The 27108-nt window shown below is 44.5% G+C and overlaps 1 protein-coding gene across 1 annotated transcript in view; it reads left to right on the forward strand.

Moving 5' to 3' along the window:
- Positions 1–27108, forward strand: part of CPPED1 (calcineurin like phosphoesterase domain containing 1) — an 832655-nt gene that overhangs the window by 217420 nt on the left and 588127 nt on the right. The window contains exon 2 of the mRNA XM_086941424.1: positions 1005–1223. Within this exon, the coding sequence (XP_086797550.1) occupies positions 1005–1223 (219 nt within the window). The remainder of the gene's footprint in view (positions 1–1004; positions 1224–27108) is intronic.

A 27108-nucleotide genomic window follows, 5' to 3' on the forward strand; every position in this document is an offset into this window, starting at 1 on the left:
ACTGGTAGCTTTCTACGCACTCATTTTTTATGGCAACATGGGCTTGGAATACAGACACTGGTAATCCAACTTCTTGTTCAGACCTGAGGGAGCATGACACAAGGATAAGAGAAACTGGAAATCGAGCCATAGGGGTCATATGGTGCAAATCCAATACATGCAAGAGGTCTGATTGAGGACCATACTTACCATTTGGATATTGGTTTTCTTGGTGGAGAACATATAAAGTTCACATGGTTCATAGGTGTCTACATTACATTAAGCCCTGACGAAGTCTCATGCAAAGAGACAAAACGTGTTGGCTATATCGAGAAAAGCGTATTTTAAGAAGATGGGGATAAAGAAAGAATTTTTTGAAAGTACGTGAATGGTGTTCGTGCATCCCATTACTTAATTGATTTGTACTTTATGCATATGAGGGGCTGTGTGTGCTGATCATTCTCATGCAATTGTGTTATGGGGTTATACCCCTGTGTTGAAGTCTAGGTGGTTGATCTTCCTGAAGTGGGCACCACAAAATTCAGTCAATTTATTAGAAGTGACAAGTGCGATTTGTATTTCCTTATAGTCTCATAATTTGTAAACTACCACACTCCACTCCAATCTATCCAACTACACTCCACCCCACTCCAATCTAACCACTCTAATCTACCCCCACTTTACCACACTTCATTCAACTCTACCCAATCTGCCCCATTCCACTTCACTCATATCTACCACATGCAACTCAAATCTACCCCACTCCAGTCTGGTGCTCTTTTACCAGGAGCAGTATTCTGACCTCCTATGGAGAAGAACTACTGGGTCAGTGCATAATTGGGGTACATCTTGCAGTGCTGATATGAGCACAGAATTCCCTTTTAACTTAAGTCATCATTTTCAGGCTGCAGGGAATGAGCACTTTATGTCATTATTTGGTACTTTTTGCCTAGCTAGTGTTATGTATTACTTACTAAACATGTTTGGGATACCATGTTAATACCTAACTTATTTCATTTTTTAAGCTGAGGAGTCGGAGTGGAAGGGCCCCTTCTACTTTATCCAGGGGGCTGACCCACAGTTTGGCCTGATGAAGGCATGGGCGATGGGTGACTGCGATAATGGTGGTGATGAATGGGACCAAGAGATCAAATTAACAGAAGAAGCGGTCAAGGCCATTAATAAGCTAAACCCCAAACCAAAATTCTTTGTTCTGTGCGGTGACCTTATCCACGCAATGCCAGGTAAGTCCACCATTTTGTACGTGTTTGACTGTCGTCTTATGGTCGATATCATGAATGCACTACAGTTTGGTTCATCTTTCACTCAGCCCTTCACACTGAATCAACGAGGTTTAAGATAGATATATATATAGTCAAGTCAAGTCAATTAGCTTTATTTTATAAAAAATATATCTTAAAAGCATAACAGAACAATAAAAACCATGACTTAAAAACATTGGCTAAACAGTTAGGATAAAAATGCTTTTCAATAAATTAGATAAAATGGTCCTAATACAAGGCCGCAATTAAACAATGATTTTTAGCCGCTTCAGTCTAATTGACCATGCCCAGCCTAAATATTTAGCCATACCACAAACAAACAGCGGACGGGTGTCAGACATTAGTATTCGTAAAGCATCTTTATAATGTCTGGTAGCCAGCCCTCTGCATAATGGTTTTAGCCACCTAGATCTTGGAGATTTTTAGGCCGGGCATTCGAATAAAAAGTGTGCAATAGACTCCACTCTAGATGTACAAAATATACAAAAAGGAGCAGTTTGCCCTGCAATCTTCCATCGGGCCGACAATTCTCTCAGAGGAAGTAAACCCATCCTAAACCTGAAATACAGGGCTCTATCAAAGGGCTTTGAGATCAAGTCCAGGTAGGGTTCGTATAGAGGTACATCCTTAGTTTTAAGGAACTCCATAGTAGTTCTGTATTCCTTGGGATTGGAATTTAATTTGTTGGCTACCCACTGCCAGTATACATTCTTGAGGGCAGCTTTCGGGGGGTCACATCTGGAAGACCAAGCATCTGCAAGTCCCAAATCACCAGCAGAGTTTTAACGTTACTAAGCCACCCTATTTGAGACCAGCCCGGCATTGCCAATATTTCCGACAGCCCTTCCGTATAACTAGCAAGTTCAGGTACCCTCCATAAGCATGCCCATAATAGTAGCGGTCGGAGCTGGGCCTGGTCACTAATCGAGCGGCAGCCCATATCCAGCAGCAGGGGTAACGTTGTTGTGCTCTGTTGAGGGACATCAGGTCCTTCAGAAATTTGTTTTCAGAGCTGGAGAGGAGATTGATCTTAATAAAACCCCAAAGTTCTGTCCCGTATCGCGCTGCACTTACTCCTCTTGCTTTATAAATGTCTAGCACAGGGGCAATAGGTTTAAAAGAGGACGAGCGCTGCTCTTTGAGAAGTGTCCCAACAACCCTTTTGTGGCTCAACGACAATTTCTGGAGGTGAGGGATCCACTGCATAGAGTCAGACAAGCGAATGCCCAAGTAGTCAAATTCCCTGACTCTTTCTAGGGGGACACAATTCAATACTGGAGGTTGGCCAAGCTTTCTGGGTGGATTCAATACCAGGTACTTAGTTTTGTCAGTATTAATCCTGAGCCCCCTACTAGTGCAGAAGATCTGGAAACTGCCCAAAAGGCTCTGTAGGCCCATAGGTGACTTTGAGATGAGGAGGGTATCATCGGCGAATAGGAGGGTTGGTATTTTCTTGCCCGCCAGGGACGGAGCGACAAATGGTTTGCTCAGTAGGTGCTCCACCACTCCATTCACATACAATGAGAACAGAGTGGGGGCAAGAACACAGCCCTGGTGGACCCCCCCCTATTCACAGTAATTTTGTCGGTCTTTTGGCCCTGGGTACCCCACCTCACCTGGGCAAAATTCCCAGTATGCAACTTCACCAGCAAGGACAATATATATATTGGAAAACGCGCCACGCTTACGACTGGGAGTACTTTGGATGCCGCCTTTCGGTCCTATCACATACCAATTGGGGCCTCTTACTTACATCTTTCGACTATTGACTACGTATCTCTGGAGTATAGATCCACTATGGATAATAGATAGATTGGATATCGGACGCAGTCAATCATTTTGATCGGAGTTATAGACACCATAAAATAGTCTTGAAATACTAGCAGTTACATCTACCAGTTACGGTTGGAAATTTTGTCTCTAATCTTATGGGACAAATCCTGTACATCTTTTGCCCTGAAGAATCGAAATTTGCCTAGCAGTGTAATGGTAAGTTTCAATTCTATTAAGGACACGGAGGCGAGGATTATGCTTTTTACCTTCTTCGCTGATTTATTCACAAAACTTACAGCAGCCAAAAAGCACATAACATTAGCCCTACCTCAAACAAAGGTATGGCAAACAAAATGAAAAATGTCCAACAGCTACATCTCCCATGAGCACCATAAGGCAGTCCATAATGTAGTCCTTCCTCAGTATCCACTGCAGCTAGGTAGGACATCCCCTTCATGACCACTTCCTCTTTCTTCGTGCGAGGCACGCTATTCCACTATTGGTCCTGCTTGGCGCCATCATTTCCTACAAAAAACACCACAGTGTCAGCAGTGAAAGGGAAACTGCCATTGGTCAAAGAATACATAATGCATAACGTCGAAGTCTCATAACCATAACCATAGGACTGGGAAACCTGAGTACTTACTGCAGTACTGGTAGGAAATCTCTGCAGGTGGACCGGGAGGGATAATCCTCGCCTCCGTGTCCTTAATAGAATTGAAACTTACCGTTACACTGCTAGTCAAATTTTGATTCTATGTCAGGACCGGAGGCTTCAGATTATGCTAGTTTAAAGCTTACTCACCACCAAATGAGCAATATCCACCACTGGTTTGAAATAAAACGTTTTAAAGGTGGAGTCCGAACACCAATCTGCAGCTCTCATCAGATCCTCCAATCTGGCACCTAAAGAGAACGCCTTCGAGACCATGGCCCCTCTAGCCGAATGAGCACCGAACTGTTTCGTGTCAATGCCTGCTTCCTGCATGATCCACCGTACCCATCTGGCGATGGTGGGAAAAGAGACAGCCTTGTGCGGCTTTCGCAGCGCGATAAGGAGCTGTCGTTCGCGCGGAGGGCGAAGTTCCAGGGTCTGGTCCTCATAAGCCTTCAAACACTGGACCACACACAGCTTGGGGGAGTCCACGAAGTATGGATAAGTAATTGACCTTGAAGCACACTTCGTGCGACGCCCCAACGTGAAGACCACCCCGTCGGGGGAAAAAACTCTCGCCGTGACATCTAAAGCGCGTACGTCCGACACCCGCCTGCATGAAATCAGGCATAAGAGCATTGCCAATTTTGCCGAAAGTTCCTTTAAAGATAAATACTTATTCAGCGGCCACGACAGAAAAAGGTTAAGAACCAGGTTAACATCCCAAAGAACCGAGTAACGCGGTTCCAGAGGCAAAGAAAGCCGAATACCACGCAGGAGGTGACAAACAAAAGGATGTTCTCCTAGCGGTGCCCCTGCCACCGGCTGGTGTCCTGCAGAAGTTGCTGACCGCATCGCATTAATAGTACGATAGGCCAGACCAGTCGCAGCAGATTCCACTAAATAGTTCAACACGGGAACGACTCCTGCGACCAAGGGATCCAGGTCTCGTCGTAGACACCAGCGGGACCATTTATTCCAGGCAGAGCGATACCGTTTCGTTGTGCTGCCTGCCCAGGCCTACGAGATGAAATTCTCAGCTGGTCTCGAAAGGCCCGGGAGCGACCAACGTCGCCCGAAAGCCTCCACGCCATGAGGTGAAGAGAGCTCTGAGTGAGCAGATGATGGAGATCCCCGTCCGGGCTGAGAAGAAGCCGCGGAAACCGGGGGAGTAGGATTGGAGAATCCCAAGAAAGTTCCAGAAGAACCGGAAACCAAACTTGAGACCTCCACCATCACCACGTCCGCCATTTGGCGGCGCAGATGGGCCGCCGCCCTCAGTTTCATCGAGAATGGAGGAAAAGCGTACGACCTCTCCCGACTCCAGTCCTGGAGGAAGGCGTCCGTGGCCTCTGCTAGAGGGTCCGGCCTCCAGCTGAAGAACCGTGGGAGCTGGAAGTCCAGACGAGACGCAAAAAGGTCCACTGAGAACGGGCCCCAGGTGTCGCTCAGCCACCTGAACACTTGTGGATCGAGCTTCCACTGACTGGAGTCCCGTAGATATCGGGAATGCCAATCCGCTACCTGATTGTCTTGACCCGGCAAGTATTCCGCCGTCACAGACACCTGGTGCGCTAGGCAGTAATTCCAAAAGACCTTCGCCAAATCTGAAAGAGCCTTGGAACGAGGGCCACCAAAATGATTGACGTAGCGGACGGCCGAGATATTGTCCATGCGAAGCAAGACGCAGGAGCGAACTGTGTCCTTGGTCCAGCAGCGAACCGCGAACGACCCGGCCAACAGTTCCAAACAGTTGATGTGGAGCTCTTGCTCTCTCTACAGCGCGCACCCCATCCAGCCCGGCTGGCGTCTGACTCGATCACCAGGACGGGACCGAAAATCGCCCAGCCATTCCAGGCCTCCATATGCGCCAGCCACCAGTTCATCTCCTCCTTCACTTCGTCTGATAGGGGAACAACCTGATCGTACGTCAGGCCCCGTCGAAGATGATGCGCCTTGAGGTGCTGAAGGGCTCGATAATGTAGGGGCCCCGGAAAGATTGCCTGGATGGAGGAAGATAGAAGCCCCACCACCCGGGCATTCTGACGGAGAGAGGTGTGCGATCGCGAGATCGTCTGGCGGAGGATATGGCGGATCTTCCCTAATTTCTTGGAGGGAAGGCTCCGGTTGCATTGCACCGAATCCACGGTAAACCGAGGAACACCACTGACTGGGACGGAACCAGAACAGACTTGTCGCTGTTTATCACAAACCCTAGACTTTGGAGCAAGGATATCGTTTGGCGAAGCTGAAGATCCAACTGCACGGAGCACTGAGCCATCAGTAAGATGTCGTCCTGATGGACTATCATCCGGTTACCTTGGCCTGCAAAAACTCCACCACCGGTCGGAGGAGCTCGGTAAAACACCAAGGGGCCGATGAAAGTCCGAAGGGAAGGGCGGTAAACTTGAACACCTGATGTCCCCACCGGAACTGCAGAAAGCGCCGATGTGGCGGGTGAATGGGAACCACCAAGTACGCATCTTTGAGGTCTAGACGTACTATCCAATCGTTGGGGAGCAACACATCCCTCAAAAGATGGATGCCCTCCATCTTGAAGTGACGGTATATCAACCAGCCTTTGAACTCCTTGATGTTGATCACCGGACGCTTCCCACCATCTGCTTTGTCCACCAGGAACAAATTGCCCAGAAACCCCGCTGGGTGTGGATGAGAAAGGCAGATGGCGCACTTGCGAAGCAGGTCTGAAACCTCTTTGTCGACTAATCGCGCGTCCGCACAAGAGAACACGATAGGAGGGGGAGGCCTGCGCTGGCGGGGCTGATCGTAAAATTCTATGTGGAAACCCCGTATGGTTTGCAAAACCCAGGCGTCTGCCGTGATCGCGGCCCAGGCTTCCGGGAACAAGGCCAGACGCCCCCCCACGCGGACTTGGTCCGCCGAGATGACACTCACCTTTGGAGAAATTCCCCACAGCATTCTTGAATCCATCACTGCCACGGAAACGTTGTCCTCTGGTAGGATAGAAGGTGTTGTAGTTTTGCGAGGAGTTATACTGTCCTCGACGGGAGCCTTGATTTCTGTTGGCTGCTTGCTGACCGCCACGGCCGGTCGCGCGGCCCCCTCCGTGACCGCCCCCCCTGGAGAAACGCTGTTGGAAGACTTTTTTGATACTGGACTGGGCCCTATCTAGGGACGTAAAGGTATTTGACGAACTTCCCCAGTTCTTTTATAAATGGCTCACCAAAGAGACCACCCTGGGCCACTGCACCCGCCTCAGAAGAGGCCAGGTCCCCCAACATAGGGTCTAACTTAATCAGGAGGGACCTTCTACATTCCGTAGAAAGGGCGCAGTTCACGTTCCCCCCAAAAAACTACCACTCTCTGCGCCCAGTTGGAGAGGACCTCCGGGGAGATGGCTGCCCTGGACACTTTTGCCTCCTCAGCCATGTCCAGAATTTTCGTTATGGGGCCTATGGCATCCAATAGTTTATCTTGGCAAGCCCGCCAGGAGCGGTCAATGCCCTTGCGAGGGTCCTTAACAAATTTCGCAAAAAATTTGGCAATTTTTGGATCTAACTCCGGGGTCAGGGCAACCTTTCCCTCCAGTGTAGGCCTGGGGCATTCCCCACGCAAACAGCTCCTCGCCTCTTTCTCTAAGGGCTTGCGGAGGAGGCCTGCGACAAACTTTGCCACCTTCTCCCCAGGGGTCCAGGCTGCTGACATTGAATGCAATATCTCATCCGGGTCTAACATACCCGAACTATCCTGTGGAAGTTCGGCGGCAGAGCCTGAAGGCCGCCAGGAACGCTCCGACCCTTCCTCATCATCAGTATCTGCCGGGAGGTCTGAATGGGAGACAAGGGAGCTGAACCTGCGGATCCCGAAGGGCCCGGGGGCGGTGAGGTCGCAGGGGCGGGATCCGCCGCCTTATCTAGGAATGCGCCGCGCAACCTTTCGAAGGCGTCTTTGTCCACACCGCGCGCCGCACTCGACACCCCATCCTTACAGGGTTTTTTAGGGGCCGGGGGGATACTCCCCGTCGGGGTCGTAGGATTGGCAGGAACCCCTAGGTGTTCCTGGGTCACCCTCTCGCACTCCTGTATAATGCGTGCCGAGATGCGCTCTTCCATAGGGCCCACAATTTCTGTGACGCACCTATAAATAAAGCTATTCACAGCTTGATAAAACTTGAGGAAATATACATTTTATGGTCAAGTTGTGTTCCCTAGCGTGTACCCCACCGTCTCCATGTACCAGCTTAAAGTGCATGTAACTTCCCTCCTGTGCCAGCTATGAAGACGCAAATACATTTGCGTCCAACGTTAACATGTCCTCTTTCAGACCCACCCTGAATGGGTTGAATAGTCCGTTCCTAAGTATGCTATGCCAACGTCTTTTTGTAGTGTACTTTACACGTTTTTCAGCTCTGGCAAAAGTAGGCCCTGAATTTCTGCCATCGAGCCTTTTTCTGGCTTCTGACTCCGAAAGCCTCAGCCCAGGCTGTCTCTGTACCCATGAACTCTGACTTACTTCCAGCGCGGCCCACCGCGCTTAGTTCAGCCTGCTGCCTGCCAAGACGGACTACAACCTTCAAATTATCTGTTCCGCTCCTCGAAAATACATTCCTGCCTACTAGTTTTAGTAAACATCCCCCAGCTGCAGATCCGAAGGGCCGGCCTGTCTCCGTGCAAGTAATTCATAGCCTCTGTTACCATGCTCCCATGGAAGGCCCATGCCCCCACGCTTCTCATGCAGACACTTAGGCGCTTATACACGCACTCACAGTCAGTATAGAATAGCTTCTGCCCCAGAGACCTTTTCCGTTCAGATAATATGGTTCCCAAACATCAGATATCAGATATGATAGAAGTACAAGCTGATCTGACATGCTAGACTTCTGTCTCTTTCCGTCAGTGTAAATGTCAAGCCCCCTGCACCCTCCAGTTTCACGTCAATCACACGTCATGCAGCTGCGCGCGCATCCAAGCCTCCGATTTCTGCTGACATTGCAACATTTCTGTTTAGTGCCACCCCCATATGACACCTACCTGTGACGTTTCTAGCGCACACCTCTAGTTCACGCCTAGTCCACGCCTTCTGATTACGTACTAGTAACACGTGGATGCTGTTATCTTGTCTTCTCTCAGCTGTTACGCCTCCTATATTGGTTTCTATGGTGTAAATTAAGTATATAAGCTATGTATTGTCAATAAAATATTGCTCTATCCCTTCCTGAACCCTTTGTGGTTGCAGGAACCTGATATCCAGTTCCGGAACGATTCCTTTTTAAGGAATAAAACCCCTAAGAACTCTAACACCACGGACTCTGTTTCTTTCTTTCCGATTGAGTTATTATAGATTAAGTACTTACCTGCATAGAAATTAAGACGGTAAATTAAATATTTACGACAAACTCATCATCGTTGAGGTAGCCCTGCGACTCCTCCTCCTCATAATATTCATCCCCCATCGCCACCAAGCGCCTATCACTAATACAATGTTCAAATAGTAAGAAAAGGCCAGAACTAGCCTGAGGGACAGGGAGGCAGGCTATAGCCTGTATAAGAATTTGGGGCAGAGCGAGGCTGCCAGCAGGAGTTGCCCAGTAGAACCGGGAATAGCGGCGGCACTCACCGCACTAGCGCGCCGGCCCTCTTTGGCAAGACCGGGCCTTCGTCACCTCCCTGCGCGCTAGCCGTCTATAAGGAAGCATGGATGAACCCAGGTGCCCTTGATCGCCCGCAGGCGGCAACGCGGTCAAGCCGCAATACAGACCCCAACCGGGGCGTTTGAAAAACGTTGTGTGGGGCTATACAGACTCAGAAAACCGAGTGTCTCGGTGAGGTGACAGAGGGAGAGATGGCAGAAACGTCCTCCTCAGCGCGGCTCCCTGACGAGAAACCGCGCCGAGGAGAACGAGACGCTCTGGCTCCCTCTAGTGGCCGGAGGGTGCCGAAGACGGGCAAAGTCACGTAGGGACAGAAAATGCTCCCGCGACTAAAATATCCGCTCTGAAAATGAAAACGGACCATGCATCCCCACATTTAAGAAACATGCAATATACAATATGAAAACCCCCAAATAATCTCACAACTACGAAAAAAGTGAGGAGAAAGGGGAAAAACCACTTAACTGGCTGCGAAGCAGCAAAGAAAGAGGCAGGGGTCATGAAGGGTATGTCCTACATAGCTGCAGAGGATACTGAGGAAGGACTACATTATGGACTGCCTTATGGTGCTCATGGGAAATGTAGTTGTTGGACATTTTTCATTTTGTTTGCCATACCTTTGTTTGAGGTAGGGCTAATGTTATGTGCTTTTTGGCTACTGTAAGTTTTGTGAATAAATCAGAGAAGAAGGTAAAAAGCATAATCTGAAGCCTCCGGTCCTGACATAGAATTCCCATTTTTGGGACGAAGCGCGTCAGCTGTATGGTGCTTCGTCTTTTGAAAGTAAAGAAATTAAATCGAGGAACTTTACTCTCGTTGATTCATTTAAATTGTAAACCAAATGCCAAATGTTTTGGTGCACCTGTGCTGTTGTGTTTAATATATATATATATATATATATATATATATATATATATATATATATATATATATATATATATATATATATATATATATATATATATATATAATATCCTGCAATGAGGGAGCCCACGCAGGTGAGTGAATCTTGCCTTCAATTTATTGGGAAATAACAAAGTTGAGCAGCTCAGTGCTTCGCCATGTTTAAGTCCTGCCTGACGCATTTCATGTCCTCCGACGTTTGTTCAGGTGCTCTCACTTGAGTATACGAAAGCACTACATCTACCAACAGGCCACGCCCACACAGGCGGAGAATTAAGACATTTGATGTGGTGCTGGGAACTTGCCGTTTCAGAACTCTGCCACGACCAAACGCCCATTTAAGAAATGTTGGTGGACATGAAACGCGTTGGGCAGGACTTGAATCTGGCGAAGCACCGTGTTGCTCAACTTTGTTATTTCCCAATAAATTGAAGGCAAAATTCACTCACTGGCGTGGGCTCCCTCATTGCAGGTGAACTTTGCGGTTTGATATATATATACATACATATCTATCTATCTATCTATCTATCTATCTATCTATCTATCTATCTATCTATCTATCTATCTATCTATCTATCTATCTATCTATCTATCTATCTATCTATCTATCCATCTATATAATATATATATATATATATATATATATATATATATATATATATCTATATTTATATATATATATATATATATATATATATATATATATATCCTCGTGTCGCTTTTCAAAAAGTTTTCATACGCTCTCAGTAAACGACCATCCACCATCAATAATTCCAAGGGTGTTTATTTCCAAAACGACATGTTTCGACTTCCAAAGAAGCCTTGTTCATGTTGAAGAAACAGTGCTCTCATCCTACTAATAAAGCATTCCGCCATTGCATAAATTCACCACAATCGACAAACATAAAAGTAGGACTGAAGAATATAACATAAACGGCTGTAAGTTTAGCGGCCATCTTGGTCTAATTAACAATACAGCAAGGGTGTCCTATGTTGCCCTATACTACGCTTGTAAAGAGTTTATACCCCACAATGGTATATCCACATAGCAGGAATTGTCTAGGGCGGCTATCTAAGTGCACGATTTCAAAAAATTAATTAATAGATACCACAAATTATATACACACACATGCAACTCAATAATGTGACTTGCCAAGATTCACAGTATCGTACATGTCACAGCGACATTGCACCCATGCGCTGCAGCAAATTAATGCAGCGGGTAAAGAACGGCATCTCGTCTGTTGAAAATGATGAAAGACAGTCACTATGTTAAATACAATACATCGTGTTTCCTATCCCAGGTGATACCCGAACATGTCCCATTGTAAAAACTGGGTTGAACAGTGGAAGTTGTCAAAACATCTGCAACAGTTACTATGTCAAATACGCTAGTGCAATGGCCCTCGGTTGTAAACATCAAGGCACATGTCTAAAAGCAAACAGACCAATAAAGTACCGGTACTGCATGTTGCACAAAAGTCCATACTGTCACGCACATCAATATGACGAAAAGTGATGATTGACAAACACACTGATGCTCACGTGACATGTATTGTGACTGATAATGTACAATGCCGGAATGTTCATCAGTGACAACGTGCTCGGTGAAAACATTGGCGAAAAGGGTAGGGGTACCTGTAATTTATGGTTGCAGTGAGTGGGCCCCTTCCTTTTCTCCTGTCAAAAGAAAAATACATAAAATAAATATTGTGAAGATAAAACATTAAAAGATTTCAACAGTTGACTTAATAATATGCATAATATTTTCTTCAAATGGAGACGAAACTGGAGGAGGAAAAAACAAAACAGAGAGCAGGGGGGGGGGGAAGAAGAAACAGAATCAAAGGGCGGGAGAGGGAGGGCGGGGATGGACAACACGGGACAAAGGGTAGGGACAATGTACAGATGTCAAAACAGATTCAGAATCAAGTGGAGGGGGAAGGGGGACGGTGGGTACAGGATTCTTTGCATAAGAGTAAAAATGCATGTAGATTATGTTCGATAGTCTATGCAGTAATGTCAGTACCAAATGTAAGGAGTGAAAGTGTCTGACTGCTCTCTAAGATGTATCGCTAACTCCTCATTTTCATTCAAAACCCCCGTGGTCTTCGTCTGAAACTCCCCTATATATTTCGATTCTCTTTGTCTCAATTTCAGCACCCGGTTGCCCCTCTCAGATTTCTGATGATTTGTTCAAGGATAAAGAATCTCACTTGTGACGAATCAGAGAAATGCTTGTCTCTGAAATGTCGCGCTACCGGGTATTTTTCATCATTGTTTCTAATAGCCCTACAGTGCTCCAACACCCGTGTTTTGGCTGTCAGTGTTGTGCTCCCAATATACCATAGCTTACAGGGGCATTCTATCACGTATATTGCATGGGTGGTACTGCACGTGAGAAATTGTTTGATATCTTTCTGAATGCCATTGTAGCTAAAGTATCTACGAAAAGGCTGTTTTTGCAGGCCTTGCAATGGCCGCAAGGGAAAAATCCCTTGAGGCCATGTTCAGAGCCTGCTGAGTATGTTGTGACTACACTACGTACCAGCAAGTCCCTTATACTTCTGCCCTTGCGATACGTGACCCGAGGTCTGTCTGGGATGTCATCCCTGATGATGTTGTCACATTTGAGGATGTTCCAATTTTTCGCTACTATTCTTTTGATGTTATTAGACTCAGCATTGTACGTGAGAATGAGACGTGTGTTGCATTAATTTTCATCACTAAGGGCAGTGTCCTTTTCAGTCAAGGTGTCAGATCTGGGGATTTTGTCCGCCCTATCCTTGGCATTACGTGGAGAAGTGTGGCTCAATGGTTAGAGCGGCAGACCCAGATGCAGAGGTCTAGCCCAGGACTAGGGTTCAATTCCTGCCTCGGTGGGTCTTGGGCTAAAATTTCCTCGGACCTGATAATTCTCGCCTTGGTGCCTATTCTAATTCATGGGTCCCACTCTGCATCTCTGGGCAATAGCTTGCTTAATCTCCACAACGGCCCCAACAACGCTAGGATGCCTGGCTTCACCTTGGGATGAAGACCCCGGGGGTTTGAATGAAAATGAGGAGTTAGCGATACATCTTAGAGTAGTCAGACTCTTTCACTCCTTACATTTGGTACAGACATTACTGCATAGACTAACGAACATAATCTAAATGCCTTTTTACTCTTATGCAAAGAATCCTGTACCCACTGTTCCCCTTTCCCCTCCACTTGATTCTGAATCTGTTTTGACATCTGTACATTGTCCCTACCCTTTGTCCCATGTTGTCCATCCCCGCCCTCCCTCTCTCGCCCTTTTATTCTGTTTCTTCTTTTTTTTCCCCCTGCTCTCTGTTTTATTCTTTCCTCCTCCAGTTTCGTCTCCATTTGAAGAAAATAATGTGCCTATGATTAAGTCAACTGTTGAAATCTTTTAATGTTTTATCTTCACAATATTTATTTTATGTATTTTTCTTTTGACAGGAGAAAAGGAAGGGGCCCACTCACTGCAACCACAGATCAGGGGTACCCCTACCCTTTTCGCCAATTTTTTCACCGAGCACGTTGTCAGTGATAAACATTCTGGTATTGTACATTATCAGTCACAAATGAATGTCACGTGCACATCAGTGTGTTTGTCAATCATCTCTTTTCGTCATCCTGATGTGCGTGACAGTATGGACTTTTGTGCAACATGCAGTACCAGTACTTTATTGATCTGTTTGCTTTTAGACATATGCCTTGATGTTTACAACTGAGGGCCATTGCACTAGTGTATTTGACATAGTAACTATTGGACATGTTTTGACAACTTCCACTGTTCAACCCAGTTTTTACAACGGGGCATGTTCGGGAATTACTTGGGATAGGAAACACGATATATTGTATTTAACATAGTGACTGTCTTTCATCATTTTCAACAGACGAGATGCTGTTCTTTACCCGATGCATTAATTTGCTGCAGCGAATGGGTGCAATGTCGCTATGACATGTACGATACTGTGAGTCTTGGCAAGTCACATTATTGAGTTGCATGTGTGTATATATAATTTGTGCTATCTATCAATTAATTCTTTGCAATTGTGCACGTAGATAGCCGCCCTAGACAATTCCTGCTGTGTGGATGTACCATTGTGGGGTATAAGCTCTTTACAAGCGTAGTATAGGGCAACATAGGACACCCTTGCTGTATTGTTCATTAGACCAAGATGGCCGCTAAACTTACAGCCGTTTATGTTACATTCTTCAGTCCTACTTTTATGTTTGTTGATTGTGGTGGATTGATGCAATGGCTGAATGCTTTATTAGTAGGTTGCGAGCACTGTTTCTTTAACGGGAACAAGGCTTCTTTGGAAGCCGAAACATGTTGTTTTGGCAATAAACACCCTTGGAATTATTGTTTGGTGGATGGTCGTTTACTGAGAGCGTACGAAAACTTTACTGGTGTGTACGCCAATTCCTGCGGGGCCACTGGCAGTCGGAAGGAGCAATCATCCCAAAGGCAACTAGGGAGATCAAGCAACACCTTACATGTAAAACGGAATATTGTGTACACATCCTGGAATGCGATTGTCATCTGAAATATGTAGGCAGCACGAAGCTGCCGGTTCATAAGAGAATCCTGCAGCACTTGCGTGCTATAACCAATAAAGATCAGAGTTATGCAGTTGCGAGGTATTTTGAGGCATGTCACAATAGTAAACCTCAATGCCTTAAATATTACGCAATTGAGTCCATCCCAGTAACTAAAAGAGGAGTGGATAGGGAGGCCTGCATGCGAAAAACTGAAACGAACTACATTCTGGAATTCGATTCGAAGTGGCCTGGGGGATTGAACACTACAGAAGACCTTCACACATATTTATAAACGATCAATAAATAACTCAAATGTGAGGTCTTTCATGGGAATGTAGGATAGGAAGTTAAGGTATATATATCATCCAATATTGTGAATAAAAAAGGAAAAATGGATAATTGGGATACCAACCTTCTGGATTTGCACAATTTTTGTACTAAAACATATTTATTTCTTTTAAATTATTATAGTTTTTAGATACATTACAGATGCAAAACGTTCATATTCATTGACCCATGATTAATTCTAGCTGTCTTTTAGATATTAGGGTAGTTTTTTCCAGGTGTCTTTTAGATAGTTGGTTTTAATTATGTCACCGATATCCTCTAATAAATAGGTTGCTTTTACAATGTTGTTTTAATTCAACTATTTTACCATCGATTATGGTGTTGTAATAAAAGCAGCAAATTTGATATATTGTTAATCACATGAAGTACTGTATAAATTAATTTTCTCTCTAAGATCAATAGATACATGAATTTCCCTCCAAATATATCCGATGTAACATTGAACAATGAAATGAACCATTACAATTATGAACTGATAATTGATAGTTATTTATGGTTTTATTATTTTTATAAGCATGAGTCACTTTAGCTGTATTGCACTATTGCACGAGATCACTTTAGTACTATCATTGGAGGGGATCCTCCTTTGAATGTTAAATAATATACAAGCATGTGTCAGACATAGTATGTACTTAGGTTCCACCTAGGAATATCTATGCTACTGAGAATGACTCATCCATAATGTCTGGTGACTCAATTTACACTTATATATGTATTTCCTGTGCAGTTTTTCCTTAATACATAAGGTTTATTTTTTGTAATAATAGGATTTTCTTAAGTTTTCTTCATTATGATTTATAGTTTATGCACGTTAGGGTGAGCACGTGTTAAAATTAACAGACATGGCAAATGGTTATGGTCTTTGTGAATTATGTTTTGGTATAAGGAACAAGCATTCATGCTGTCAGTGCAAACTTGATTTGGAAAAAAGTTTTTTTGTCCAAAACATAACTCACAATTGAAGTAATTTATTAACTGTCTTTTTTGTGTGTAATTAAGTTTTCGTATTTACACGGATAGAAATGAGACCGTGAACTTGACTTTTACAAATGTATTTATACAGAAAGTATTTTGTCTATTTCCATTTGGACATGTGATGCACTTGCATTTTAAAAGGGGCTGAGCATATTGCATTGTCATGTGACCAAGGCCGCAGGGACGGTCGAAACGCGTCAGGACTAGCTGTTTATTGGGCAAATAAACTGTATGCTGCAACAAAGTGGTCCATGCCTTGTTTTTCACCCGAGTGGTGGAGCGCTGCGAGGTATTGTAGATATATATATATATATATATATATATATATGTGTATATATATATATATATGTATATGTATTTTAAACAAATTTGATTGTGTTTCTCAAATCACACCATTCCATTTAATAAAGTGTAAATACAATATCAGAGAACACATGTGGTAACAACATGCTGTGAATTTGGTAGGAGTCCGCATCTAGTACAACAATAAGAACATAGTGAAAGGTAATATGTTTGTACATTCGTGGTTGTCTCTAATTTTCAACCCGGTTTAGTGAGATTACAAATATCTGTGACTAATATTAATTGAAGCCACCCGCCTTCCTCCCAGCAATGGGCTCAACCAAAAGCATTTTCTAAATACACATGCCTAAATCCGATTTATGGAGCACCTCAAGCCATCATTATTATGTGATCACATCACATGGCGCAACAGTGGCGTTTGGTAATTGAAGGCAGTGGGGAGGGAATGAAATAAAAATGAAAATACACACTTACCTGTCTGCCTCTGCTGCCCGCCGTCATCGCTGCCTCCTCTCAGTCCTCTTCCCCGCTTCCAGGGCAGGAAGCAGGATGCACCCGTGTCACAGCCTCCCGATAGCCAATCACAATGCTGCAATGCAGCTTTGTGATTGGTTTGAGCACCGTGGTTAGGATCCCAGCCAGAGAATGGGAGGATGGGCATGTTCTCTATGCAGACTGTAATGCAGCCTGCATGGAGAACTTTCAAAGTGCGGATGACGGTTTGGACGGCCGAGACAGCCGGTCAAAGTGTCCTGCGCACTTGTAGTGGGCAAAGCACTCCTCCCCTGCCCTGCTCTGTGAGCAGAACGGCCCCACCCCTTCCCAGCTGAGCAAGGGGAAAAATAAAATGATAACAATAAGTTGTTATAATTTTATTTCTTCCTCTTTCGATCGGCTCAGTGGGGCAACGCTTCTCCACCTTAGCGGAGGAGCCGCCCCTGCGGCGCAATACAAGAAGAACTCACTGGGGTGTTTTGTATGCAAAGCAAAGGAGCAAAACGATATGGATCTTTTAAAAATAGATAACGCAAGATTCTCAATTTTCATATAACGGAAACAGTGGTTTGGTTTTAAGAATGTAAGGGAACCTAAACAATTGTATGATATATATAAAGCATGCAACTCCAAATGGGGGTGGGAGCAAATACCCTTGAAATCTGTCAGCGGGTGACATTTGGACCGGATTTACTCCCCTGTGTAAATGAATAGGGATAACCATGTGCATGTTTTGATTGCACCCTTTGTATGTGTGCCGGTCATGAGCATAGCTGCCTTTGGGGCAGTATAATCTCTCTCTGGGCTCCTTGAATCCTGATTGTTGCTCTATTTCACAGTTCAAACAGCAGCCGGGGTTCAAGGGGGGCCTTTTCTTCCTTGCACTAGGGTTGTTGACATCCTGGCTACGCCACTGGTGCTGGTACTTGTACCGTTTTACGTTGCTTTTTCCACAGACACCCCACCAGATAGAATCTGGAAGTAACTGTTTGTCAAGCTCTTCTTTCAGATCTCAGTAAGAATCTTAGAATTCAAATTCGTATTTGCTGAATTTAGAGTTTCTTTTTATAGTGGAAGTCGGAAGATAGGCCATAGCTAAAAGTTGTAAGATAGGAAAATATTAAGCTTAGGGTATTAAAGGATTTATTAAAATGAGCATAAGGCTCTAAAAACTGTAAATGCAGGGAGTGAAACAGGATGTAATTAGCTGAGATAAGTATTCTTACAGTAAGACACTTCCCCCAGAATAGCTACTCGTGACATGACCCTGCTGTTAATTCAGATGACACAGTCACTAAAAGCTATGCATTTGATAACCACAAATTGCCTAGGACTGGGATTATTTTTGGACTGAAAGAGAAAGGTTCTTTTTGGTGAGAAATGTTAGAATCCAAGGTGATTATAGGGCACATATTTGGTGCGCAGAATTGTTTAAAGGCAGGTTATCAATACAAAATTGGGCGTGAAGGGCAATATGCTAATTGTGTTCATCCTCCATGTGGTTGATGTGAGGCCATTCGTGGGAACCGCAGCTGTGAAAACATACTTCCTGCTTTTATTTCGACTTGTCTTGAGATGTGGTTCTCCCTATAATTGTATCTGCCACTTAATCACATCCAGAAATTGTGCATGTTGCAAAAAATGACAGCACATTTTCCGAGATGCAGTAAAGGGCGTGTGTGCACTGCTTTAACTGAATTGGCTGTCGACTGAAACAGTAATAAAAGAAATCAGGCAGTACTCCTGAAGCTGTGACAAGGAAGGTTAACAGGGCCTTATAACAAAAAGACTGGCACACTTCGCAAGCATTGACCTTTTCTCTTCTTGCTGCAAGGAGCTCTCCACTCGTACTAATGACATCCAAGGGTCACTCACATTGTGTGTGTCATTGGTGGCCACGTCTCTGTGTCTAGATTTTAACCTCCTGCCCACTTCCCACATCTTGCACATTGGACCTTTGTACTGTAACTGCTGTGTCCGTCTGATCATCAGCATAGTTATACATAATTCAGCAGATGCAGTGGCACTGAGGACCAGTGGTGTGAGGGTCCCATCTGTTTTATACTACCATACTAGTCAACGTCGGCCTTTGCTAGTTTAGTTCCTGCTGCACCACTGCTTTTGACAGATGTGTGCCTCTGGTCTTCCCATGCATTTCCTTTAATTCTGGAGGTCACATGAGCTTTTGTTGTCCACCTCTATGACCCTGCAGATGCAGCCCACATCTACCCTGTTACAAAACAACCCTCGCATGAACTGGGAGGACAGGAAACTGCCACCTTCTCCTTACACCGTGGCACCCCCTCAATGACCCCTCCCGCTTTCACTTTTTCCTCTGCTCTTCTCTTTTCCATTTGCCAGCTTTTCAGAATTCCCTTTGGTGTCCTGTCCAACCTCCTGTTCCCCCCTTGATCTTGGTCCCGGCTGCCATCTTGTCTATAACGCATGGAATGCTTATTGGGCCATCATTCGCCCCTTAGCTGCCTGCCAAGCAGCCACCTTATACCCCTGGAAAGCCATCGCCAACCTTTAGTTGACAGATAGAGGCTGTGTTGTGTTCATTCAGCGAACAGCAGAACTATCCTTCTGGTTACAATAATCCTATGGGCTCAGTCCTTTGTCAACAACTCTATGCCTCAAGTTGCACTGATCTTGCTGGTTCGAACTTTGTGCACCAAACCAATCTCCCATTGCAAATATATTCCACGGGTTAGGGAGTGGACACACTGGGTCCAGTTTTACCAAGTTGATTCTGCACCCAGTAAAACATGACTTGGCTAGTGTCTGTGGAGTGCACAGGCTGTGAGCAGGCACATGGCCCGGGCCCTGGCAGGCCACATGCAGCATCACAAGGGAGCTGTTCCAACTTCCACTAGCCTTCTTGCTGTTGTCCACCTACCACCCGCCCATCGTCTTCTCCCACAGAAGTAGGAAGTACAGGCTACAGCAAGCAAAATTGGCTGAAATGAATATGTCCACTCTCAAGCCCCCAACCCCCCCCAAATAGGCCATCGAAAGAGGCCCGGGTAACAGCAAACGTGCCCCACCCAATATTGCTTCCTTACTTCTACCTCGATCCACACAGAAGCGAAGCCAGTTACAACACTGCACCCAACAAGGGAGCCAGCACGGCTGTGGGCCAGAGGTGGAGGCCTTTGGCTGACAGGTGCTAACGGACCCAATCAGCCATACCTGACATGGCTGTTCCCGTAAGGCTCCCACTGCTTCTGGTTCTTGTCACTAGCGCTGGGACGCCCACGGGCAGCCATACGCTCTACAAATCTGTAAAATAAATAAATAAATACCCGACCCCCAGTCGCATAAGTGCACCATAAGTGCGCATAAGACCAGAGGCACAGGTTCTCTGCACTCTTGCCTGCTCTTCCACCCACCCCCTAATTTGCACCGGCCCTTTGGACAGCTCAGGGCTGGCTCTTCCCATTCATGAACTGCTCAGGGCTATATATAGAATAGGTAAAACTATGCTTTTTTTGTCACCTAGAAAACCTGGCTTCCTTAGGTATTCTGTATTTTAGCCAATTTATTCCACGTGAGAAGAGTGGAATTACTGACCACAAATGGCAGTTCCGACCCCAGTAATTTATTCCCCCCTACACCTTGCAACTCACAATCGGGCCGTAGTGGAAGCACCAGCCCTGCAGGTATTATTGTTGTTTGGTATTTTAATGCCTCAGTAATGGATGGAGTAGCCTAAGAGGCTTCAGCAGGCGCTGCCTCCAATGCAAGTGGATGAAAGAGTTGGGTTGTGTAATTTTATTTATTCAGATTTCTGTATTTAAAATCAGACACTTCACTCATTATATTGGTACAAACCTGAAAGAAAGGCTTTAATTTAGAGGCGGAAGAGAAGGTGAATAGAGTTTGATCGACTGTTATGGGGAAGTGTATCAGTTATTGTCTAGACATGGTACTTTGTTAATATTAGGGGCATATCAGAACACTATGTATGTGGTTAGATTATAAGGATCTTGAGGTTCTAAACTGCAGCTGAGACTGAAGCTAGAACCTCGCAAGAGGCATGAAGCTGTTGGTGGTATCTTGATGCTTAGAAAAAATAAATATACTTTGTTGAAACTGCCAATCGTTGTGAGGCGTACTCTTAACGTTATCCAATATTTAGTCACCAGAAATTAGAAGGATGCCCCCCCCCCAGTCTGGCTGCGGTAAAAGGGCATTGCTAGAATAGAGAGAGCAGCTTGGAATGTAAGATTAAAGACATACAAAGAGACAGTTTTCTAAAGGGCGAGGTGACAGATAGAGAGGATCTTGAAAATAATTCATTTGGCTGTAGGGAGTGTGTGGAGTTCATTGAGATTGTAAAAGTAGACCTCCGCAAGGCCTACCAGTGCTAGGGGTTCACCCTTCTCTGCACACAATTCCTCAGACCAGTAAATAGACCTTGGCATGGAAACTGAAATAGTAAAGAGATATTTTATTAAACCTCATGAGGTGGAACTACATTCACACAACACCCTTCTGCAGTGTATGAAGTAGCACAAGGAGAAGAAGAACCATGGGTCTTTTATACCCACACAGGAGCTCAAAAGAAGGTGGTACAAGCACACATAGGAGAGTTACATACATAGATGGTCATACAGAGAATGGACATTCAACGAAGAAGGAGGAGACAACAGTTGCTGACTTTAGTAAAGACATCCTGACAGTAACAAACCTAAACAGGTGCATGGGCAGCTACAGACTCTTCTGAGCATGTGCGGAGTAGCAGAGGCTAAGTATAGCCAGTTCTTGAGCAAAGCACAAGGGCAAGCGACAGCGAAGAAGGAAAGAGCACATGGCGAGCAATTGGTTTAGACAAGATGGCTTCCGAAAACAAGATGGCTTCAGCTAAATGCTAACAGTGATCTCTGCCAAATTTCCACAAGATGGTGAGAGATCACCGTCTTGACGGGGAGACCTACACTGAGGAGGGCAGCTGGATATTTCACTAATTGCAACAGTGAGAGCCACAAGGCAGGGAACTCAACATAAAGGACATTGCAATAGTTTAAGCGGTAGAGAATGAGAGCCTGAGTACTGTCTGCCTATAGTTGGTTGGGGGGGGGAGTAGACTACTTTACAAAGGTTTCATAGTATGAAAAAACATGCTATGATAACATTGCAGATCTTCTCTTTAAAGGAGCTTGAGGAGTTAATGATGTCTACATTTCAGAATCACCATGTGTTGGAGTTAAGTTTGAAGACGAGAACTAAAGTCTTGTTGCTGTTAAGTGTTATAGAATTGCTTTTTATCCAAGCTGCCACAGCGCACACACTCCCGAAAATGGTTTGGGTTGTGATCATGTTGCACTAAAAGTGACCGCAATCTTGTTATTGTCCACATATGTTATTAAAGAGAAACTAAATGACTTGATCAGCTTTGCCTCAGGAAAGTATAGTGGTTCAAAAGGCTTGGACTAAGGACTGAGCCCTGTGGAACCCGGCATGACAAGTATGGAAATAAGAACAAAAAGGGGATAAATAAATTGGCTGAAGCAGTTGGTGCGACTTTATTTCATCCAATAGTTGCTGGGCAATGGATTACAATCTGAAATAAATGTTCACCCAAGAAGTCATGGGAGACCACATTGAATGCAGCACTGACATCAAGAAGAATAAAGACTGCTTTATCTCCATTATCAGAGCTGAGCTGAATATCATCACTAATAATAATAAGTATGGATTTGAATGGCTGTAAGAAATGGAATCCAGATTGTGCTGTATCAAGGATATTATCATCCGCAAAGTTAGAAAATTGTTTATTGGATTCTAACTCGGGAATTTTCACTAGGAAAGAAATTAATGGTCAAAAGTTGCTATGTATTGTACAGTTTCAAGGTTTTTCCAGAATTAGATGGCCATGGCTTTTATCCATTCATTCAGAAAGACTGCTAAAGCTGAACAAGAATTGTGTAGCTCAGAGAGCGCTTGACCGGAGGTATGTTGGGATAAAGCAAAAATACGAGCAGTACAGGGATCGAGAGGGGAACCAGAGCGATTGAACTGGGCTAGCCAGCATGCAGCTGAGAGTATAGTGAAAGGCAGTAGCTTGTGGCTATGTTGAGGGAGGAGTGTCAGGGGGGTGTAAATAGTAGAGAAGGATGCACAAAAGATGCACATATCGACTCAACTTTTTCAAAGAAATAGACCAAGCTGTTAATACAACCATCTTCTAAAGGAATGTTAGCTCTACTGCAAGTTTTAGCAGCTGTAAATTCCTTGACAATGTTAAAGAATTTCTTGGTTGCGTAGTTGGCTGTGTCAAAATGCTCGTTAATATGTTTGGAGGGGGTTTATAGAGCTGGTTGAATCCTAAAGAAGTCATTCATGGGAACAGATGGTGAACGGGCCAAGGGTTTTAACGCTGGGCATGACCGGGCCTTGATGGTTGCACACAGTCTTACGCTTGGTGGGCCTTCAGCACACCACCCGTACATCCACTACTTGTGCCCGCTGACTGCAAGCGAAGCTGATTGAGTATTATAGACCTCCATGTCATGAGGCATCTGTGAGGCAGCATTGACAAGGACCGCCCTGCCCAGCAACCTGTCAATGCAGTATATTTAAAAGAAATGTGGGGAGGACAAAGTAAACAAATTACCTGAAGTCCAACTGCTGCTGCCGACAGACAAGGACACATTGCGCTGCAAGACTATAGGGAAAGGAAAACAAGTAAAATAATTGTGAAAAATAAACCATCAAAGTAATGATAGTTAAAATAACAATGCATTATCAAGGTGCCTTAATAAAAAGAAATCATGATGTGCTATCAAGGTGACTTAATTAAAATAAGCCTTAATTAAAAATGAATCTTACTCGTGACTAGTTATAATAAAATCAATAGCTGGTGAATGTTACCCATCGAAAATATTGATTACAGGGTTTTTGGCCAGACTAAATACTATGCACAATGGCTTGTACATAACATGTCATTGAATTTTCAGTATAGTCGTCTGCCGGGTATTCCCCTATTATTAGGCCCACATTTAAACATGGCAGTAAGGTCTGCAGATGTTGGTATTAGCAGCTCGGGCCATTCTACTAAGTTCTAAATTAGTTGCTCTATTTTGGAGACTAAACACTTGTGCTAAGAAGTCAATCATTCAATAATTTTGTATGTTGTTTAAATTAAGTAAATCATAAAGGAAAAACAATACAGTACCAATCCAAATAGATAAGAATAGAATCAAGCACAAAATAAGCTTCAGTAAGGATCAAAAACAAGAAACAGTTAAAAAAACAAGCAACATACCAATACAATTCAAAAACCATTATGTAAACCCTAAAATCATTGAATTTCTCATTCTAACAGCACAGCTTAAAAAACAGGCAACATGAAGGTAGGTTCGAAAGTCAGTCAACATCTGTAAATGTAACGGGGTAGGTCTGGCCTGCCTAAAATTCCACCCAGCAAAAAACTGGCTTTAAAAATCTTTTACGGATATTGGAGTAAAGAGGTCAAACTAAATAAAGTGCATAGTGTCTTGAATAGAGCAACTATCACATTGCTGGGGGTATCGATTTCATCGTTTTTTCCAGCCCTGTGCCACACGCACCAAATGATGAACCTCAAATGTGTTAACAGAAATCAATGAATGTTGGAAAACCCATCAGTTGAGTAAGGTTCCAGAAAGGGCGTGGTTTGGACCGAGACGTAAAATCTCTCATAGAGCAAGGACAGTGCTCTAGCCTCCCTTTCGAGTGGGAGCGCTATGACATCATGGCATTCTTAAGCCTGACAATATCACCCTTGACCATGGTTTGTGGTTGAAAGAACAAACCAGGACGACCTAATAAAAAAATTAAAAAATCCTTGATATATAGTTAAGCCACAGAATTTTGTCTCCTGCCCCACCGCTATGCTTGCTGGGATTTGCAGTCCCTCCTGAGGTCACTCTCCTTCCCATGTTGCGGGACCCCAGGAGCGCTTAAGAAAGTGAGGTAAGGGTGTGTGTCCTACCCCCTTTTGATAAGACTTGCAGTCCCTCCTGAGGTCACACTCCTAAGAAGTAATCAATTGCTGGATTAAAGTGGAATTCATTACATCTTGGAGACTGTTCTCGAAAATATCTTAAGGTGTAAATTCAAAAGGAATATCTGGAAGGGTAAGAACTCCCGAGGCAGGTTGCTTTATTCATATTCCCTTTTACATGAAATTCAGAATACTGACAGCATGGAGGGTGTTTTTGTAATGTGATTTCCCCAATCTGCCCGAAGGCATTACCATAGCACAGTGGATGGCAGGAGCATGATTGTTGCACTACCTCACCCGTGCATGAGCCTAAATATTGCGCGCTCTAAGTCTCACCCATACAGAATGCATACAAAGCAATTGCATTGATCACTGAAGAGGCTTTTGGATTAAGGTCTTGACCTCCCGTATGTTATCTGTGCTGAGTGTGGACCTCCAGTAACAAGATCATGGATAGGACCCCAGCGCGTTTTATACGCACGAAGGCTTTCACCGTGTTGAGATCATTACTTTTCTTCTGGCCACACTCTTCTCTACGTATGAAGGTGGTTTCAACAAAATGGGCTCCCAAGAAGGAATATGATTAGGGATGAGAGCGCCCAGGCCAATCGCTCTCTTATTTTTTTTTTTTTTTTCTGGGTCTGTAGCGAAGATATGCATGATTCAAGCAGCATGTGCATATTTATCTGGTCTCCTTCCCTGGCAAGGCTACTCATTTACTAGGCCTTTTCCTAGGCCAAAAAAGGGCTAGATCCATATATCGACCAAACACCAATTGCCCCTTCCAGGATTCCCGGCCCGTTGGCGCGTAATGCCGGCGGAGCCAGCCGGCTGTAAATACCACAAAGACTGCCAATGATGAGCACACTCAGGAGATGACAATTGTAGCAGGTTTAATGGTCACAGGTAACGCATTTCGACAGCACCTCTGTCTTGATCACACAGTGAGTAAACTGTGAAAGTGCAATACATAGCCTCATGTCCAAATCAACAAAGGATTCCACTGGCAGATTGGAAGTAATCCATAACAAATACGGGGGACATTTTGTAAAGTTTGACCAGAGCACGCATTACATAGTTAATGGTATTGTACTGATGGCTCGTGTATTTCCAAAGTATAACACAAATAAGTGTTCTTATGCTGACATATGGCGCTTTGTATTGATCAGAATTCAGAAACAATGTATTGTTAAGTGCATTGGGTACACTGATATAGATGGCATAATTTGCCTAAGGGCTGTTAAATAAATTCGCCAAGTGGCCAAATATAACAATAAGTATAAGGTGAATATACTTCCAAAGAAGAAAATACTGCAACAATGACAGCATTGACCATGCATGGCCTAAAATATGTGGCACGGCTACATGCCTCAAATAAATTACTATCAATTCACATGCTAGCACCCGCATGCTAAAGTCGTTTTGTCAGCAGTGCAAAGAATATATAACACTATATAAGCTAGTGTTAGAAATGGGATTTTTTGGTAAGCTAGGGCGCGGGCCAAACAAAAACTACCACTCTAGTCAGTAAAAGGGAGTTACCGGTACTCGTCTAAAATAACCCCTGCTCACCCCCTTGGTATCTTGGCACGAGCAGCCAGGCTTATCTTAGAGGCAGTGTGTAAATTATTTGCACATAACCAACAGTAATACAGTGTACGCACCACAAAAGGACACCACACCAGTTTAGAAAAATATCCAATATTTTCATATAATTAAAACAAGACCAAGAACAATGAAAATCGACAATACTATACTTAAAAGTTGACAGTTTAAATATACGTTGATTAAAAAGAGTTCCTTGTGTGGATAGCTCTGTTTGGGTTCCGCTGCGTCGTGAGCACACAAGTCCAAAAACAGTTCTGGCTGACCGCGGGTTCGCAGGCCAATACGGTGTCGGAAGACCCGCAAAACAGTACCTTTCAGAGATGCAGGGCGATGGGGCCCTTGAAGTCACTTGCGTTGAAGGTTGAACTCCTTTCTGATGGGATCCATCGGGTGCTGCAGTGTGAAGCGCAGCGGCGTGCAGTACCCCTAGGCCACGGTGCGGGCAGCGGCTCTGTGGCCGAATCAGATGGCATCATCGGTGAGACCAGGGTCGTGGTGCGAGATGAAGGCGGAGCCCGTCACAGTGCTAGCAGGTCACGGTGCAAGCAGCGGCGTTGTCAGTTGCTGAAGCACTGTCGTCGGCTGACGAACTAGAGTTGATGACACCCGC

The sequence above is a fragment of the Lissotriton vulgaris genome, chromosome 10 (genome assembly GCF_964263255.1).
Source record: "Lissotriton vulgaris chromosome 10, aLisVul1.2, whole genome shotgun sequence".
NCBI lineage: Eukaryota > Metazoa > Chordata > Amphibia > Caudata > Salamandridae > Lissotriton > Lissotriton vulgaris.